Consider the following 19,068-nt stretch of genomic DNA (forward strand, 5'->3'; position numbering starts at 1 on the left):
AGGTTCCTTTAGGACCTGTCATTAAGAGATTTTTTTTAATTTTCAAATATATTTTTCAATTACATATAAAAACAAATTTTAACATTTCAAAAACATTTTTGAGTTCCAAATTCCCTCTCTTCCCTCCTCCCTCAAAGAGAAGGCTAGCAATTTGATTTTAGATAATATATGTACAGTCATTCAAAACATATTTCCATATTAGTAATGTTGTGAAAGAAAAAGTATGCTTCAATCAGCATTTAGACTTCATCAGTTCTTTTTCTGGAGGTGGATAGCATTTTTCATCATAAGTACTTCAAAACTATCTTGAATCATTGCATTGCTAGAATAGCTAATTCATTCACAATAGATTATTGTTTAATATTGCTGTTACTGTGTACAATATTCTCCTGTTTCTGCTCACTTCATTTTGTATCAGTTTGTGTGAATCTTTCCAGATTTTTCTGAAAACATCCTAATCATTATTTCTTATAACACAATAGTATTCCATTACAATCATATAACACAACTTGTTCAGCCATGCCTCAATTGATTGGCATCTAGGGAAAGAATTCTTAACCAAACAAGGGCCAGATATTATTTATGTACATTTGATGTAGACCAACCTCCTCAAAGAAGAGCTGGAAAATTTCCATGGCATGAAGTCATAGAAGGCTACTGTTGTTTCTACCCTTTTCCCCCTCCAGAATAAAAGGGGAGAATGTTTGTAGTCTAGACTAAGCCCCAGATATAGTCAATCTCTTATAGTTCATTGGAGGAGTTTTCTTCTGTATCATGATTCAAATTAAAATGTGGACTAGACCTGTGAGTTCATTGGTCTAGAGAATTTCAGATGATGAAACACCTTTTACTAATGTTAATTTGTGACTACTCTGGTTACCATGAACTTGTGATAGATAGATAGATAGATAGATAGATAGATAGATAGATAGATAGATAGATAGATAGATAGACAGACAGACAGACAGACAGACAGACAGACAGATAGGTAGATAGGTAGATAATGTATTATATATAATTTTGCATATAACATATATGTGTATTTTATCTTATGAAGTTAAAAACATTACTCTGAGAAGGGATCTATAGGTCAAAACTGTCTGTGACAGAAAAAAAGGTTAAGAAGGTCAGCCTAGAGCATTATCTGGGGCACTAGGAGACTCAAAAATTACATATGCAGTTGGAAACATAAGAAGATTGAGGCTTAAGGTTATGACAAATACAAAATGCTTTTTACAGCCTTTTATTTACCAGAGTCACAAACATGAAAAATGTAAAAAACCAAATTGGGGCAGCTAGGTGGCGCAGTGGTTAGAGCACTGGCCCTGGAGTCAGGAGTACCTGAGTTCAAATCTGGCCTCAGACACTTAACACTTATTAGCTGTGTGACCCTGGGCAAGTCACTTAACCCCAATTGCCTCACTTAAAATAAAAATAAAATAAAATAAAAAATAAAAATAAAATCAAGTTGAAATAAAAAGCAACCTAAGGATATAAGTAATTTAGGTTCAAATGCAAATTCAACAAGTATTTATTAAGATTTGATACTACTTTATCTCGGTTCTCATTGAGTAAAATGACCTATACACAAATAACTATAATACAAAGTAAGTCATGAAAAGCACCTAAAGGTGATACAAACATGGCTGTGTGGAGTCTGAGGAGGCTATCTATTACTTGCTAGGAAAAATGAGAGAAGCCATTCTGGATCAAGTAGTCTTGAAGCTACGGTTTAAAGGACCATTCAACAGAAGGTAGCCATTCAACAGAAGGAATATAAGACGGACATTTCTGGCAAAGAGAGCAGTGTGAGCAAAGGCAGCAAGGTGGGACAGGGCATGGCAAGTATGGAGGGTGGCAAGTTATCCAGATTGTCTGGAGTATAGAGTACCTGGTCTTGAAATTTACTCAGGGATTTAAGAATGTAAAGGATTTAAACACCATTTGCTTCTGCAAAGAGTAACTACTCTGTGTTTCAAGATAATTCCAAGATAATAATATGATCAGTGAACCTGAAACATTTTTAAAAGACTTGACTGATACCATTAAAAACTATTGTAATTCTAGCTGCTAACTCTAAAGGAATATAAAAAAAAGTTCAAAGAATTTCTTAGTCTTCATCCTTTGAATTGGGATGTTTCTATATGCAGTTAGAAAAATGACATGATAATATTTAGAGCTAATATACCAATTGTTATCCAAAGACCTCAAAGAACTTTATCACTTCTAATGAATTAGACTGCTTAAGTCCCCTGAGAAACCCCTAAGCAGAATATAATTCATATAGGAGCCTTTACCTAACATTGCACTGACTAGATATTTTGTTCTATTTAAAATCCTCGTATGTGTGAGAATAATTTAGTTTCTCTGGGCAAATATAGGATTCAGTCCCTCTGGTGCCAATTTGGACTAGAATCAGAACTTTCCTGAGTCATTTTGTTATTTTTTCCTATTCATTTATTGTGGTTATATTTTCCAATTTTTTGGTATGAAAGTACAATAAATACATTTACATTTATATAAATTCAAAGCTACATATATGTGTGTATAGGGAAAGAAAATGAAATTATTTTTAAAAGGAGAGAAAAAAGGAAAAGAGAGAGAAATGAAATCCAAACATATTTCATAGTGGCATAAAACTCAAAATATCCTTTTCAGGAACTATCTCTAAGTTAAATATAGACAGTATTTTACTTTAGTGAGTGTAATGATTTTACATGAATATGTTAAATGGATCACATTGATAAAATGAGATAATATTTTAAAGCACTTTGTAAACCTTAAAGCACCATATAAATGCTCATTATTATTATTATTAAAGAACATTTTAAATTTGAAAACAAATGGAAGATTACATCTTGAGCATTTTTTGTATGGGATTCTGTGTGGTCCCATGATTGATGTTCATCTCAGGTGGTAATGTTCTTCAGGAGAAGTTACCAGTCATTTATAGCTTTTTGGTCAATGTTAATGATCTTGCTAATCTGCCACATAATGAGCATTTCCTACTTAGCAGCTGACAGTATAATTTTCCTTTTTATAAAATTTTACCTCCTTTGTTTCTTTAATTAAGGTATTGATTTAAAATTTGTCTATAAAATCAAACTTATCTATACAATTAAATTGGATTGGTTGTTTATACCTCACCAGTGTCTCAAGAGACCAGACTGCTCTATACATATTTCTCTTCACTAAATCAAAAGATAGCAAATCTAAATGCCACACATGGAGACTAAAGAATTCTTTTAAAACTGCTGGTAACATTGGCTTAAAACATTCCCCAAAAGGATCTAGTTCTCTTTTTATATAATGCTGAGTACTACACAGATTTTGAAAAAGCCAACTATCCCCTTCTCATTTCCATTTAGTGTAAGAAGTAATAAAGTCTAATTGTATATTTGAGCACAGGGTGTCATTTCCAGTACATCTGATCAATAATTCATCGATTGCCTTTGGCCCAAAGTAACATTTGAAAGTAAATGTAGTCAGAAAGAGCATATCCTGCTGGAGCTTCATCATATCCATTAATTATGTTTTTCCTGTGTTTGGATCATTAGGCTACCAAGGTGACAGCAGATGGCGAGCAGACTGGGCAGGATGCTGAGCGAACCAACATGAGAGCAAAGATTCTAGAAGGAATCGTTAAGGAAATTGTCCAGGATGCAGAAGGTATTTGAAGCAACACACTTTAGCAACTCCTCCAAAAAGAGCGTGCACAAGTCTCTGTGCATATGCATTGACATGATGATGAACAGCCTTGTGTCTTTTGCATAAAAAGTGCTCTATAAATGGTTGACTGAAGAAGTGAAATTTCACTAGTATGAGATGATAGACTAGGATTTAAAGGTATGTGTATTCTTTGAATTTTTTTATTAAGAAATTCAGGAATGGGGTAGCTAGGTGGAGCAGGGGATAAAACACCAGCCCTGGATTCAGGAGGACCTGAGTTCAAATCTGGCCTCAAACACTTGACGCTTACTAGCTATGTGCCCTTGGGCAGGTCACTTAACCCTCATTGCCCCACAAAAAAAAACAAACAAAAAAGAAATTAAGGAGAAATATCAGCAGATTGCCTACAATCCAGAATCAAGTTATGGGACAATAGCTAGTGAATCAGTAATTATGAGCAGAGAAAGCAATAAATTGAAGGCATTCCTCTAGGAATGCTCTAATTCTTGAGGAAAGGCTATTATGGTTAAATAACTAATGGCCACCTTATGCTTTGCTCCAGTTTATTTGCAAGGCAATTAAAAAGATTTTCATTTTGGAAAGAAGGCTAATTTGCTCATTCCATTTAGTATATTCAAGTGACATTTTTATCCCTCAAAATGACTTTTAAAGTGCATTAGTACTGGTTGCTAATGAGCATCTGTTGCTTAGAGTTTCTATGTATCACCCAGCCATAAGATGTTGTATTGCCCTGGCCCTTTGCCCTCTTGGCATTTACCAATCAGGTTGAGAATCAGAGTGGAAGAGTAGAATTCAATTTAGGGGAAACATCCAGAATGTGAAGCTTTTTTAAGGGGCAAGAAGATGTTGAGCAAAAGCTAATTCTTAAATACCAATGTTAATTGGAGTGGTCATTTTAAACCAATCTTTATTTCTTTTAGAAAGATGCCTTTAGAAACTAGGAATAAAAATCCACATCTTGGTTGCCAAACTTTCTCATAGATTTTTGGTATTATGCCATGACCTTTATCCAAACACAATAGGACAGGCTGCTTTGGAGGGTTTGCCTGAGAGATGCAGTACCTGTATAGATCTCCTTATTATAGAATTATCCTAGTTTTGGCCTGGAAAGAAGCAATGGGTAAACTTTAACTCTGAAAACCTACTCTAGAAATCTGAACTTTATATCTTTGTACCACATTTTTTCCAGATAATAATATCCCTGTCTTCCTCAAAGGGAGGAATAACTATAGGCTTATCCCATATAACATTACACTCAAACCAGCACACTTTATTTGTCAATGATAGCACTAATTTATCTCATGCTTTAAAGACTATTAAGTATTTTCTTCACATTAGCACTCTAAGAGAGGTAATTCAATTATTATCACCTCCATTTTACAGATGAGGAAACTGGACCTCAGGGCAATAAAATTACTTGCCTAGGGTCAATTCAATTCAATGAACATTTATGAAGCCCCTTCCTACCATGGGCTAGGCAATAGTAACATATCTAGTAAGGAATCAAATCCAGATCTACATTCTTTAAGACCATTGCACTATATACTATTCCATATAACTTTATAATAATATATTATTATATTTTATTATATAATATATCAATATATAATCATGAATTTGTTTTAGTAAGGCCTATTGTAAAGCTGTGGAATGCTGCTGAAACATCTTTTATCCCATTGTCCAGTTAAAATGTTATTCCTATAAAGCAAACTATTACTGTAAGATTACTTAAACTAACATCATGTTTCCTGGAATCCATTAAAGATTTTAGACAGTCTATGCCTGTTTTAAATGATTGATTGCCTTTTGTATTTCTGTAGATTTCATAACTACTCTCAGGTACCTAGATATAGAATCATCATTGGCATAATAACAGCAAGATTCAAATCAGAAAAAAGCATAAGAAATGATAATTTTTAAAGAAACAATTTGGGTGGGGATTAGTAAGAGCAATGATAATTCGGATGAATATTTTTTACAAAAGGAGTTCTCACAGATGTGGAAAGAACACTGGAGTTGGAGTCAGATGAGCTGTGTTCTTATCTGGGATCTGATAATTACTACCTGTGTGGGTGTGGGGGGAAAAAAAGTTGTTTAACCTCTCTTGGACTCAATTTCCTCATTTGTAAAATAGGAGGGTTGGAATGTGCAACCTCTGAGATCTCTTCTACATCAAAACCTATATGGGCTCTTCTAAAAAAGAACCTCTGTAAATTGTTGATATGTATGTAGAGTTCATTAAGAGTTTAGTTCAATTTTCAGAGGAAACCCTTAGTAACTAGAATTGATAAAAATGAGTCCTCCATCGCTAGAGGTTTTCAAGCAGAGACTGAGTCATTACTTCACTGAGAGGCTCTCAGAAGGAACTTATGCACTAAGTATATCAGGGAAGAAAGATGGCATTACCTTTATTGCCCCTTTCAGGATCAGAGGTTCATAGATTTAGAACAATTAGGGAACTTGGAGGCCTCCTAGTCCAACCTCATTATTTTATAAATTAGGAAACTGAAGGTCTCTTCAGGAGGTTGTGGCTTTCACAAGGTCACACAGTTAGTTTTGGAAGTGGGATTTGAACCTAGATCCTGGTTCTAATGTACCACAATGACCTCAGTTATTATAATGAATAGTCCTATAATTCATGACCTCTGTGACTATGTTGTGATTATCTATGGCAGAACTATGTAATACACTTGCCATTTGCCCTTTGCTCAAATCCCTAACACAACACTTGCCAGCCTACTCCAAATATTAATCATCATAAAAATATAATCAAAGGTTTGTTGTGAGTGATTTTATATAGAGATATAGAGATAGATATGCATATTTTACGAGCTAGGTGACAGTGTTTCACAGTTCCTTCCCTAATTTCTCTCCTTTTTTCAGTTCTTCATATTTACTGCAACTGGCCATGGCTTTTCACCCTTGGGTTTGTTGTTGTGGTGGTGGTGGTGGTTGTGGTTGCTGCTGCTGCTGTTGTTGTAGGCATCATCAGTGTTTGTTGTTGTTGTTGAGTCATGTCTCACGTTCTGTGATGCCACTTGAAATTTTCTTGGCAGAGATACTGGAGTGGTTTGCCACTTCCTTCTCCAGCTCATTTTACAGATGAGGAAATGGAAGCAAACAGGGTTAAGTGACTTGCCCAGGAGGCTAAATTTGAACTTGGGAAGATGAGTTTTTCCTATTCCAAGCTCAGTGCTCTATCTACAGCACCAACCTTGTTTTGGGCCTGAGTTAAAGTAGAGCTCCTTAAACATTTTTTCCTTTCTCAACCCCTTTTTGTGCAAGAAACTTTTACATGACCCCAGATATATAAAATAGTCGTACATCATCTTTTACTCTTGTCAAATTTTTTGTGACCCACACATTCAATTATGCAACTGCATATGGGGTCACAAACCAAGGTTTAAGAAGCTAGGAGTTAGAGTAGCTAGTTTCAATCACTGGCTCTAATTAGGCATGCCACTTAACCTCTCTAGGGTTCAGCATTTGAACTTATAAAATGGAGGAGTTAATCTTAATGGTCTCTAAGGTTCTTCCATCATTAAATCTCTAATTCTGCAATCCTATGTTCTTAACATTTGGTCTAGGCCTTACTGTGAACATGTTATCACCCTTTCTTTATGAAGATACCCAAGAGATAAGTAGGTACCAAGAGCTATGTTTGCCGATTAGTAGCCTATGGATGGACAGAGACTAACAGAAACTTTAAATGTTCCACAAAGCTTTTGCTACCAAAAATTCTTTCACAATGGCATGTAAGCTCCCTGAACACAAGGGCTTTCTCACCTTTGTATTTATATCCCCAGAACCTAAGACCGTGCCTAGCACAAAACAGGTGTTTAATAAATGTTTAGGGACTGATTTATTAATTCTGCAAAGCTATATGTATAAAAACTGCCTCCTCCTTCTGCTCTTCTGATTGTTTCTACTTCACCTCTCATCCTTCCAGTTCCCTGCCTTCTCCCTGTCTCCCTGTGAGCCACCTAAACCTGCAGCAGAAGGCACAACATATCAAATGTTTTTGTTGTTGCTGTCCATTTCTTTCAGTCGTGTCCTCTTTGTAACCCAATATGGGGTTTTTGTGGCAGAGATACTGGAGTGGTATGCCATTTCCTTCTCCAAGTCATTTTTATAGATAAGGAAACTGAAGCAAACAGAGTTAAGTGATTTGCCTAGGGTCATACAGCCAGTAAGTGTCTGAGGCCAGATTTAAACTCAAGAACATGAGTCTGCCAGGCCCAGCACTCTATCCATTACACCATCTAGGTGCCTTAACAATACTTGCATGAAGATTTTAAACAAAGCAGCAACTTCTAAGTTAAGAAATGTAGACTGGTCAAAATACCAAGAAATGCCTTTTTGTGGCCTCAAACAATGAGAAAAACATGGCTGAGCTGAACCAAACCCTCTATGCAGATGATTATCTAAAACTCCAGTTCAAGGCTTGAGAAGAAAAACTTTCAATCAGTGACCTTTAAGTAAAACATATAACCTATCCATGCCATTTTCCTTCCCATCTCTGACAATAATAACAATTAATTAACACTAGCAGAGTGAAGATTCAGAAAAGGCAGCAAATTACTTTGAGGGATGAAAGTGGTCCTATAGATTATTTGTAACATGGAGTTTTGCCTGTGTGTGCACATGTGTTTTTAATAGAGGAAATAGACCATTTACCCTGAATGCCCCTGAGGCATGAGTTCATTGCAGCCAATCAGCTTCGAGGATCTAAGGCACGCTCATCAAAGTATAGTTTCATAATTTCTGTTTTTTCATGAGTCTTGATGAGTTCATGAAGTGCTTAGTCTTGCAGCATTAGAATTACAAACATTCATCTGTGAAGAAAAGCAAAAATGCATTCACCACCAAAAGACTCCAGGGTAGCTTCTGAGAGCAAATTTAGGTCACTCAATCTATTTCTTATGGCATAAAAGTTGTTTTTTTTTATTCATTATGAAAATATAAGAGGTACTCATTCATTTTACAGTTCTTTTGAGTGCTGTGTAATAGAGAAGGCATTCACATGTGATAAAATAGTGCCAATAACATGTTCATTTTAAAAGGCACCGGATGATATATTCTTCTTCAGTTGAAATTTATATGAACTCCTGCTCCTAAGCTTTTAAGCAGTGAAAAATTAGAGCTCATCCATCAATATGCCTTTCTTAATACAACAAAAATTCTCCTAAAGCTGATCTGTCCCCACACTGGGGATTTCTTCCAGTTGTTTACACATTGTTTGTTCTCAGAATCATATTGACTACAAAATTTGCCTCATGGACATTTCTGCTATATTTTTTAACTCTATTTCCCCCTCTGCCTTCAATTCATTATACTCTTATTTAAAAACCTACAGCAAATAGGGGGCTATGGTAGGTGTTAGGGGAAATAGAAAGTTTAGGAAAAAATAGATTCCTTTCCCTCATGAAGCTTATTGTCTAGAAGAGGAAGTAGACACATAACCAAAAAACTGCATTTCAAAAAAAATTGTTATGTGGGGCCTATGAGAGAAAAGTTGACTATCAACTGAATAGATTAAGGAAAACTCCTTGGAAGAGGTAGCATTTGGGGCTTTTAGGGATGGGTAGTAATTAAAAAGGCAAGGATAACAAAAGAGAATATTCCAGATACCATGAGGAACACGAGCAAAGCCACAGTGGTAGGAAAGAGCAGGTCCACTTTTTTTAAGATAGAGAAGAATCTGTTGCTGTTGTTCAGTCATCCAGTCATGTTCAACTCTTCATGACCCCACAGATCATAGCACACTATACTCCGCTTCTCTCAAAGTCTGTCTGAGTTCATGTTTGTTGTTTCCATGATACTATCTATCCACCTCACCCTTGGCTGTTCCCTTTTCCTTTTGCCTTCAATCTTTCCCAACATCAGGTCCAAAGAGAAATCTAACTCAGCTCAACTATTAAATGTGTGGAGAGATTTAATAAAATGAAGAAGAAAAACATTGATAAACACAAGAATGTGAAGGATGTTGAGTGCCAGTTGAAGAAGTTTGGACTTTATTTAGTAAATAATAGGAAACCATTGAAGATATTTGAGCAAAATAGTGTGACAATCATATCGATGCATAAGGAAGCTTCATTATGCAGGCATACCTGTAAGACTGATCCAGGAATCAGATGAATGAGATACTGATACCAGAAAGACCTGCTTAGAGGTTACAGGAATAGCTGAAGAAGATAATAATGAAAAGCAGGACAAAGATGGTAACACTGGGTAGAAAGAAGTGGAGATAGGAATGCCAGAGATATTGCAGAGGTAGGATTTGTAGGACTTGATAAATAATCAGATGAGAGAATTGGAGAGGGAAGAGTCAGTGATAACAGCAAGATTTCAAACACATAACAACACCTAGCATTGTGTATTGTTTTAGGGTCTGCAAATCACTATATAGATGTTATATTATGCCCATTTTACAAATGAAAATACTAATGCTGAGAGAAGTTAAGTGACTTGCCCAAGGACACACAGCTAGACAGTATGGGAAGCAATGTTTGAAGTCAGGTCTTTCTGACTCAAAGTCTAGCACTCTGGCCACTTTAACACCTAGTTGCCAATAGTTAAATTATGAGGAGGAACAGTGAAAAGTGAAAAGTACTGAGGACTGTTTTGGACACTTTGAGGTTAACTCTGCCCTTAACATTTATATATCTAAAGAACATGAGTTTTAAAAGTACAGTGAACAAAAATGATAATATAAGAAAGTGTGGAGCTCTGTAGAGTATCCACTCCTCTAAAACTGTCTCATGGGTCCAAGACCTAAAGTACATCAGATCTCATAGGGAGTTTTGTAACACACACACACACACACACACACACACACACACACAACCTGTGTATACAAATGCATATGTGTTCATATCCATATGTTATGTAATATAGGCATATGCCAACATGTAAGTTCATTATATATATATATAAGTTCATATGTAATATACATATGCATAGATATTGCACACACATATATAGTTTACAGGTGGAAAGTTATATGAATGACACAGCTTAGACTAAAGAAAAACTGAAAGTTTGGTGATTTCATTTTTCAAAAAGATAATAAAAGTAACTATATGATACAAATGACTAAGAATAGCATCTCTCAGCATATGGGTAACGGGTGAGCATCTGCATTAGTAGGTGGAGAGGACTCCGTGATTTTGATTATACTTACACGGAGATGCTGTGGGGCTCTCTGAAGCTACATAAATCTTGTAACTCCAAAAAAAATGGGATCCTGGAGTGGTTTGCCTTACCCATGAGAAAACTGAGGCAAACAGAGTTAAATGACTTGCACAGGGTTCACATAGCCCATAAGTGTTGGAGGCAGAATTTGAATTCAGATCTTCCTGACTCTATGCCTGGCACTCAAGTCACTGAACCACTTCACTCCCCTAAATTTAATTACTTTGCCCCAAAATGGAATACAATAAGAAATCTGAGGGAATGTATCAAATCTCTCTATTTGTTACTGATCATTGCATAAATTGCCTTTATGTTTCACAACAGGACTACCCATGACATGTGGTATTACATTTGGAGATTGTAATGATGAGCAGATACTAAATATTGTTATTGAATATGTCACTTTTATTTACTGATCTACACTATTTGTTTTACCTCCCTTTAGCCATAAATGAAAAAGCCATAAAACTAAATGAAACCCTTGGAGCCCAGGACAAAGCCCTGGAGAAAAATCTTCAAGAGTTACAGCAAGAGATTGATCAAATGATGGCAGAATTAAGGCAGAAAAATCTAGATATGCAAAATGAAGTTGCCCAGGATGAGTTGGTGTAAGTCAATATACCATAGACTTTCTTTTCCTGAACCTTACATTTGTGCTACTTAACCCCTTTTTTAATTTATTCCATGTACATCTCTAAAATATCTATGTTAAACATTTTACATCTGGAAGGTAAAAGGTTCCTTTCATTCAATGATGAAACTTGATATATAGAAGAGGAGTGCTGGTAGAAAAATGTTGAAGGGGTAAAAAGAAATACTTGCTTGTAAGAATGAATAAATAGAAGATGGAATAAGGAACCAAGAGAACACATGGCTGGCCATAACATTACCCTGACACAATTATCCATAAAATTTACCATGTTTTCCTACTCCATTCTGAGGCCCTATTCTGAGGATCGAGTCTATTTCATTGTACCTCCAATCCTAGGGTTCTCTGGTACACTCAAGGGGTTGGGGATTCTCAACTATGTGACATTTGCTCAAGTCCCTACTGATTGTGTTCCCTCCATTTTTAAAGGCCTAATGACTAGGATCCCAGTTTCATTTAACCACTTAGCATAAGATTCACTTTGACAAAGGATATTTACTTCAAAGATATAGCAAGAACTACTCTAACTCCTTGGGGATCTAATCCATCCTCTATAATCTACTTCTCCAGGGAAGGCAGAGGGATTAGCTTCTCAGTTGAATTTAATTCCTATATAACATCATTAGTCCTACCAAATTTAAACCCAAATCTCCAGTAGGCTATCTTCCCAGACCCCTGCCCTTCAGGGCTTCCCTGCTGGGATGACTTGAACTCCCTACTGGATTTCTAGATACCTAGATTCCCCAGGACTCAAACTTTCAGGTCAAAGTTTCCACTCCATTCTCCTAGAATTGAATAGGATGAATGAAAAAGGCTAAAACTCCAGGTCTATTTCTTGAGGCCAAATGGCTAAGGAGTAAGGAAGGAGATGTCCCTCAGGGTCTCCCCATTTACCTTGTGGTGGCACCTACTATGAGTGAAGGAGTCCTTCACCCTCAGACAAGAATGCAAGAAAAAACATAATGTTGTCAGGCAGTTTAAAAGACACAATTCCAGCTATAATATAACCAATGAAAACAGACCGCTTTCAGCCCTATGGTAGGTAAACACAGGTTTAAACATGCATCAATTTTCTTGTCTTCCAGAATCAAGTACCCCAACATCTTCCATGTAAGTGACAACATTTTAGGGAATCTAGGAATACCTCCACTGGAAGTTGTATCCTAAAAAGTCATCGGTCTAAAAATCAGAAACAAAATTAAGTAATGATTGAAATTTGTCAAGTAAAGCAAGAATTAAAAGCAGAACTATGTGGTTTTTTTTTAAATAGTACAAGGGGCAGCTAGGTGGCACAGTGGATAGAGCACCAGCCCTGGATTCAGGAGGACCTGAGTTCAAATTCGGGCTCAGACATTTGACACTTACTAGCTGTGTGACCCTGGGCAAGTCACTTAACCCCAATTGCCTCACTAAAAAAAAATTTTAATAAATAAAAATAAAAATAAAAAATAGTACATAAGGAATAGCTAGGTGGCACAGTGGATAAAGCACCAGCTCTGGATTCAGGAGGACCTGAGTTCAAATGTGGCCTAAGATACTTGGCAAGCAAGAATTAAAGGCAGAACTATGTTTTTTTTTTTTTAAATAGTACAGGGGGCAGCTAGGTGGCACAGTGGGTAAAGCACCAGCTCTGGATTGAGGAGTACCTGAGTTCAAATCTGGCCTCAGATGCTTGACACTTACTAGCTGTGTGACGCTGGGCAAGTCACTTAACCCCCATTGCCCTGAAAAAAAAATAGTACAAGGGGCAGCTAGGTGGCACAGTGGATAGAGCACTGGCCCTGGGGTCAGGAGAACCTGAGTTCAAATCCGGCCTCAGACACTTAACACTTACTAGCTGTGTGACCCTAGGCAAGTCACTTAACTCTCGTTGCCCTGAAAAAAAAAACCCAGCACATGAAAACACAAGAGGTACAGAAAAAAAATTTAATGTATGTGTATTTCAGCCTATATATAAAATAATGTGTCTATGTGATGTACTTATGTTGACAGTTATATTGTTAAGATAATTGTTTGATAAACTTTCTATATTAGTGGTTCATAAAATATCAGTAGTATCTTTTTAATAGAGAAAAAGGACAAACTCAAACATAATTTATGAATATTCCAAGTTCACCAAACACGATTCTGGTGTCATAACAGACACTTTCAAAGAATGAAAAACAATAGTTAAATAAAGCATGGTTTGAGAGAAGCATCAAGAAAGAAGTGGCAAGTGATTGACTATTGTTAGGAGGTTTGTATTAAAATCCATCCAACAAACCTATTAGGGAATAGATTATTTTTCAGGTACAAGTTAAAGCAGAAGACTTCTGAGTCCCTCTAAACTTGGAGAGCCTCTAATCTTCTCTCAAACATCTACAATGTGCATAATAAGGTGTAAGTTTCTGGGGAGATACAATGTTTATCTCCGCCCTTGTGAAGCTTATATTCTGTTAAAGGGCTGACACAATGTAAATAATTATGACATCAATAAGATATGATAAATGGATTAGGCAGAATTATAATAAAGCTTCGTGAAGTTCAAGGTGGGAAAAGGCAGTGTTTGAGTTAGACTTCAAAAGATGGATAAGAATTCCATAGGAAAAAGGGAGAAGAAAACATCTCAGACCGAGGAAACAGACATGAGCAAACATAAGGGAAAGGAATAAGCATGTATTAAACACCTACTAGGAGCCAGGCATTGTGCTAAGCACTTAATAAATATGATTTCACTTGATCCTCACAACAACCCTAGGAGGGAGGTGCTGTTAATTGACCCCATTTTATAGCTAGGGAACCTGAGGCTGACAAAGGTTAAGTGATTTACCCAGGGTCACACAGCTAGGAAGTAGCTGAGGCTAGATTTAAACTTGGGTCTTCCTGACTTTGGGACTACTCTAGCCACTTGGCCACCTAAATGCCCCAAAAGATGTAGAAGATCGAACAATATTCTTGGGAGGGTCAGAGAGTAGTCCTATTTGGTTGGATTCACATATGCGTATGCCCAGTGGATGATATAAACATTAGGAATAGATGAAATGTAAGGTAGTTTATGTAGTCAGAGGATCATAGATTTAGAAGCCAGAAGAGAATCTTGAGATGGAGTTCTACTGAGGTATATGGGTAACGGGTGAGCATCTGCATTAGTAGGTGGAGAGGACTCCGTGATTTTGATTATACTCACACGGAGATGCTGTGGGGCTCTCTGAAGCTACACAAATCTTGTAACTCCAAAAAAAAATGGGATCCTGGAGTGGTTTGCCTTACCCATGAGAAAACTGAGGCAAACAGAGTTAAATGACTTGCCCAGGGTTCACATAGCCCATAAGTGTTGGAGGCAGAATTTGAATTCAGATCTTCCTGACTCTATGCCTGGCACTCAAGTCACTGAACCACTTCACTCCCCTAAATTTAATTACTTTGCCCCAAAATGGAATACAATAAGAAATCTTAGGGAATGTATCAAATCTCTCTATTTGTTACTGATCATTGCATAAATTGCCTTTATGTTTCACAACAGGACTACCCATGACATGTGGTATTACATTTGGAGATTGTATGCCCAAGGCCATAGAGGTATTAAGCAAGTCCTAAACCCAGGTCTTGGGGCTCCAAATTCTCTGATTCATAAGTATAAGAAAGAGACTTAACACATAAGTTTTGAAGAATCTCCTGAGGCTCATAGAGGCCACCAGACTCACAGAGAACCCAGGTCTCTGTATTATACACTCTGCTATGCTGGCATACAGTTGTTACTAGACAAATAATGTATTTGCTGCACACATCCTTTCTTACAAGCTCCAGTGTTTCAAATTTATATCACTTTCTGAGGTAAGATGTATGTCTGCTCAGCCACAGAAACAGAGAGTATTTACCTGTGACAGGGTTAGGTCCATATATATATATATATATATATATATATATAATCAGATGAGATGGGAAAAGACTAGGGAACGAGTCACAGTAATAATACCCAACTAGCCAAAGAAGTAGCTTGTCAGACTTCTGTTCAGAGACAGCTTCAAATCAGGCATATCAATATTCAGTCCCCTTCATTCAGACTACTGGTGAAGTGTTCCAAGTGTCTCATTATGGTGAATGAGGTGATGTTTTTTGACAAATGAAGTGATTCATAAAACTCACTTCATCAGCCTGATTCTTAGAATGACTGTGAAAAAACATCTCACTTCCAAAATCATCATACACCACTGATAAGGACTAAAGACTTCTATTTTTAATTCTCATAAAAATGGATTGTGATTTTTCAAGTACCAATTTTCTAATTGCTTTAGTAACAGGGAATCTGCTTACCACCTCTTTCCAAACTTGTTCTGCTTTTTTGTTGTTGTTGTTGTTGTTCCTTTCTTTTTTATTTTGGTATTTCTTTTGCACATGATTTTATGCTACAAAAACACTTACAGTGGTGAAGTGGGCTTATGACCTGCTCTTGGGCTTGGTGTGATTCCAGAGCTGCTGAAGCCCTTCTGAGGAAAGTAAAGAAGTTGTTTGGAGAATCCCGGGGGAAGAATGAAGAACTGGAAAAAGAGCTAAGGGACAAACTGACTGATTACAAAAGCAAAGTAGATGATGCCCAGGACTTGTTGAGAGAAGCCATGGATAAAATCAGAAAGGCTGATCATTTATCTGAAATGAACCAAAAAAACATGACAGTTCTAGAGGTAAGTCCTAAATAGGGGTATTGGACCAAAACTTAGGGTAACTGGAGATAGTGGGGAAACCAGAGGTGGAGGTCAAGGGCTGAGGCTACAGAGCTAGTTAGATTTTCTCAACAATCAAAGACCTCAGGCAGGCTAAGTCCAAAAAGGGTATTTGGGGCAGAATAAAGACTAGAAGTAGACAAAGAAACACAACATGGAAAAGGGAGGATTTAAGGGATAAGTAACAAGGGAAACAAAACAGATTTTTTAAAATGCATATATATATACATACACACACACACATATACACATATACACATACATATATGTGTTTATGCATATATGTGTGAATATACATATACAAATAGATGTATATAGTCAAGAAACTCCACTAATTTTGGCACACAAGTGTTTAATTTGTGTTAAGATGCAGTGAAATTCAAAGCCTCCATGACAAAATAATACACATTGAAAATTGGGAGGACTATGGGGAGGCTAGCAATGTTCGGCTTTTTGCCTAGGGTGCACAAATGTTCTTTTAGTGGGAAGAGGAGGTAGACAGTGTTTTTTTAAAATAGTTTTTTCTTCCATGTTGCCAACTCTTGTCTGACAGTCAGACTAAAATTGTCTTAAAATGTCAAAGAAGTTTAACTTCTTTTGGATTGTGTGGTATATTTGAAACAAAGCATTATTGGTTATCAGGAGGCCCAGACTATAGTCATAACTTTGCCAATGAGTAGCCACTAAATGACCTTAGATAAGTCTCTCAGCTAGTAAATACATCATGATAGGGGAACACCCAATATTTTCCTCTAGATCTCATGACAATGTATATGTACCAATGGAGTACCTGGGTAATCTCATATTTCTCATACTTCACAAATGGTCCACTTCTTATCTCAGTAAAATATCTTTATGATAGTATCCTTTATATACCATTTCTCTTGAGCAGTTATTCAGAAGTGATATGTGGCTACCTACTTATATCTGCTATGTATCTTTCCATTACCCTTTGGGTAATACACAATTTTAATTCTTTAGAAAGTATGGTATTCTCTAACAAATTACTTAATGGGAGGGAGGGAGAGAATGTGGAACTCAAAACTTTAAAGAATGAATAGCATAAATTGCTTTTACATAGAATTGGGAAAAAAGATTATTCAAAAAATTTTTAAGAAGAAAGTATGCTATTACATGGATCTCAGCAGTATAGCAATTCCAGAAGAATACTGATATTAAAAGGATGAAATTTTGCTTTTCCCAGACCATCAAATTTGAGTCTACCTTATTATCCATCTACTATGTATGTCTAATATATATGTACTAATACATATTGTACATACACTGTATGGATTATCCATCCAATCTATAGTTGTAAAAGTCTAGAAAATAGGCATTATTCCCCTACTTGTTTTTTTTCATTACAGATAGGCCTACCTGATTTTGTCTTCTTCACCATTCAGCTTATATGTTATATTCAAGCTCACCAATGACCATACTTTCACTGTTAAATTCCATGGCTTGAGTACTCTTACTTCTTGACCTCTCTGAAATGGTAAACCCCACCACCTTCTTCCAGATACTCTCTGACCCCTGGGTCTTCATAACACTAACTTATCCTAGTTCTCTTCCTACCTATCTGAACTATCCTTCTTACTGTCCTTTGCTAGATCATTTTCTCTTTCTTGCCCTTTATGTATGGGTGTACACCAAGCCTTTGTCCTGGGCCCTTTTCTCTTCCCTCTACACTATTTCCATTAGTGATCTCATCAACTATTAAATATTTAATTATCTCTGTTGTGAGATTTAAAATTGGATATTAGATCATAAATCTCCCCTACTTAACCCTTCCCTTAATTCATCTCCCAGACTAGTAAATGGAAGAAGCTTCTGGTTTTCTAGATAGAGCCTTTATTGTATATAAGGTGTTGTTGATTAGAAGGATAGGAAAACAGAAATACAGTACAAATCGTCTTAAATCTAGGCTGTCTATATTCCTTATAAAAACTCACCAAACCGATTTAGGCCACCTTTGGAGTGAGTCAGACCGTCTGTGCCGCGCCGCCCGGAGTCCCGCCAAGCCGGCAAAAAAAAAAGGCTACTCCCCTTCTCTCCACCCCGGAAGTCAAAAAACCCGGCAGGCAGTCTGACATGCCCAGCAGGCGGACTGTACCCGGCAGGCAGTCTGACATGCGCAGCAGGCGGACTGTACCCGGCAGGCAGTCTGACATGCGCAGCAGGCGGACTGTTCATCTCCTCCCCAAAAGGGTGGTCCTTGAAAAACTGGCGTCTTTCAGTTATCCTAGCCGACTGTTAAAAACTTTCATATTTTACCACATTTCCCCCCTTTGCTTCCTCAAGAAATGGAATGTTTCCTTGATGGAACAGTAAAAAGAATATAATAACTTCTGCTGACTAATAATATGTGAACAACAATATAGAAAAGGAAGAGAGGAAAGTTTTGTCCAGAGGGGCGATTTTTTTTTTTTGTCCTCATGAACCGACGCTTTGACATTAGTCTTGCAAAGGGAGGGCCTCTGCAGAGAATACATGTTACAGATGGTGTATATTATAACAGAAAGGAGATAGTAAAAGCTAATAAAGCAAAACAGTTCATATAAAGTCTCTGAGTTCTCTTGTCTTCTTGAAGTGGTAAGATGTCATCAGGAGGAAACTGGATTCTGGTCTGGAAAACTGGATTCTGGACTCTGGTCTGGATTCTGGACTCTGGTCTGGAAAGCTGGATTTCTTCTTTAACTGTTTGAATTGCTGTATTTTTTTTTTTTTTACTAAACCTTAGCATAGCATTTTGCAATCAGTAACACTTTTTACCACCATGTGTCTGGATCAAAGTCAAATTTAGTATGTGTTCATGACACCTGAAAATGTTATGGA

At 36.7% G+C, this 19,068-nt stretch overlaps 1 protein-coding gene across 1 annotated transcript in view; it reads left to right on the forward strand.

Annotated features, from left to right (window-relative positions):
• Positions 1–19,068, forward strand: part of LAMA2 (laminin subunit alpha 2) — an 804,877-nt gene that overhangs the window by 634,063 nt on the left and 151,746 nt on the right. Inside the window, 3 exon segments of the mRNA XM_044002871.1 lie at positions 3,558–3,669; positions 11,330–11,492; positions 15,984–16,194. Of these exon segments, the coding sequence (XP_043858806.1) occupies positions 3,558–3,669; positions 11,330–11,492; positions 15,984–16,194 (486 nt within the window).

This window comes from Dromiciops gliroides, chromosome 4, assembly GCF_019393635.1.
Source record: "Dromiciops gliroides isolate mDroGli1 chromosome 4, mDroGli1.pri, whole genome shotgun sequence".
Lineage (NCBI taxonomy): Eukaryota > Metazoa > Chordata > Mammalia > Microbiotheria > Microbiotheriidae > Dromiciops > Dromiciops gliroides.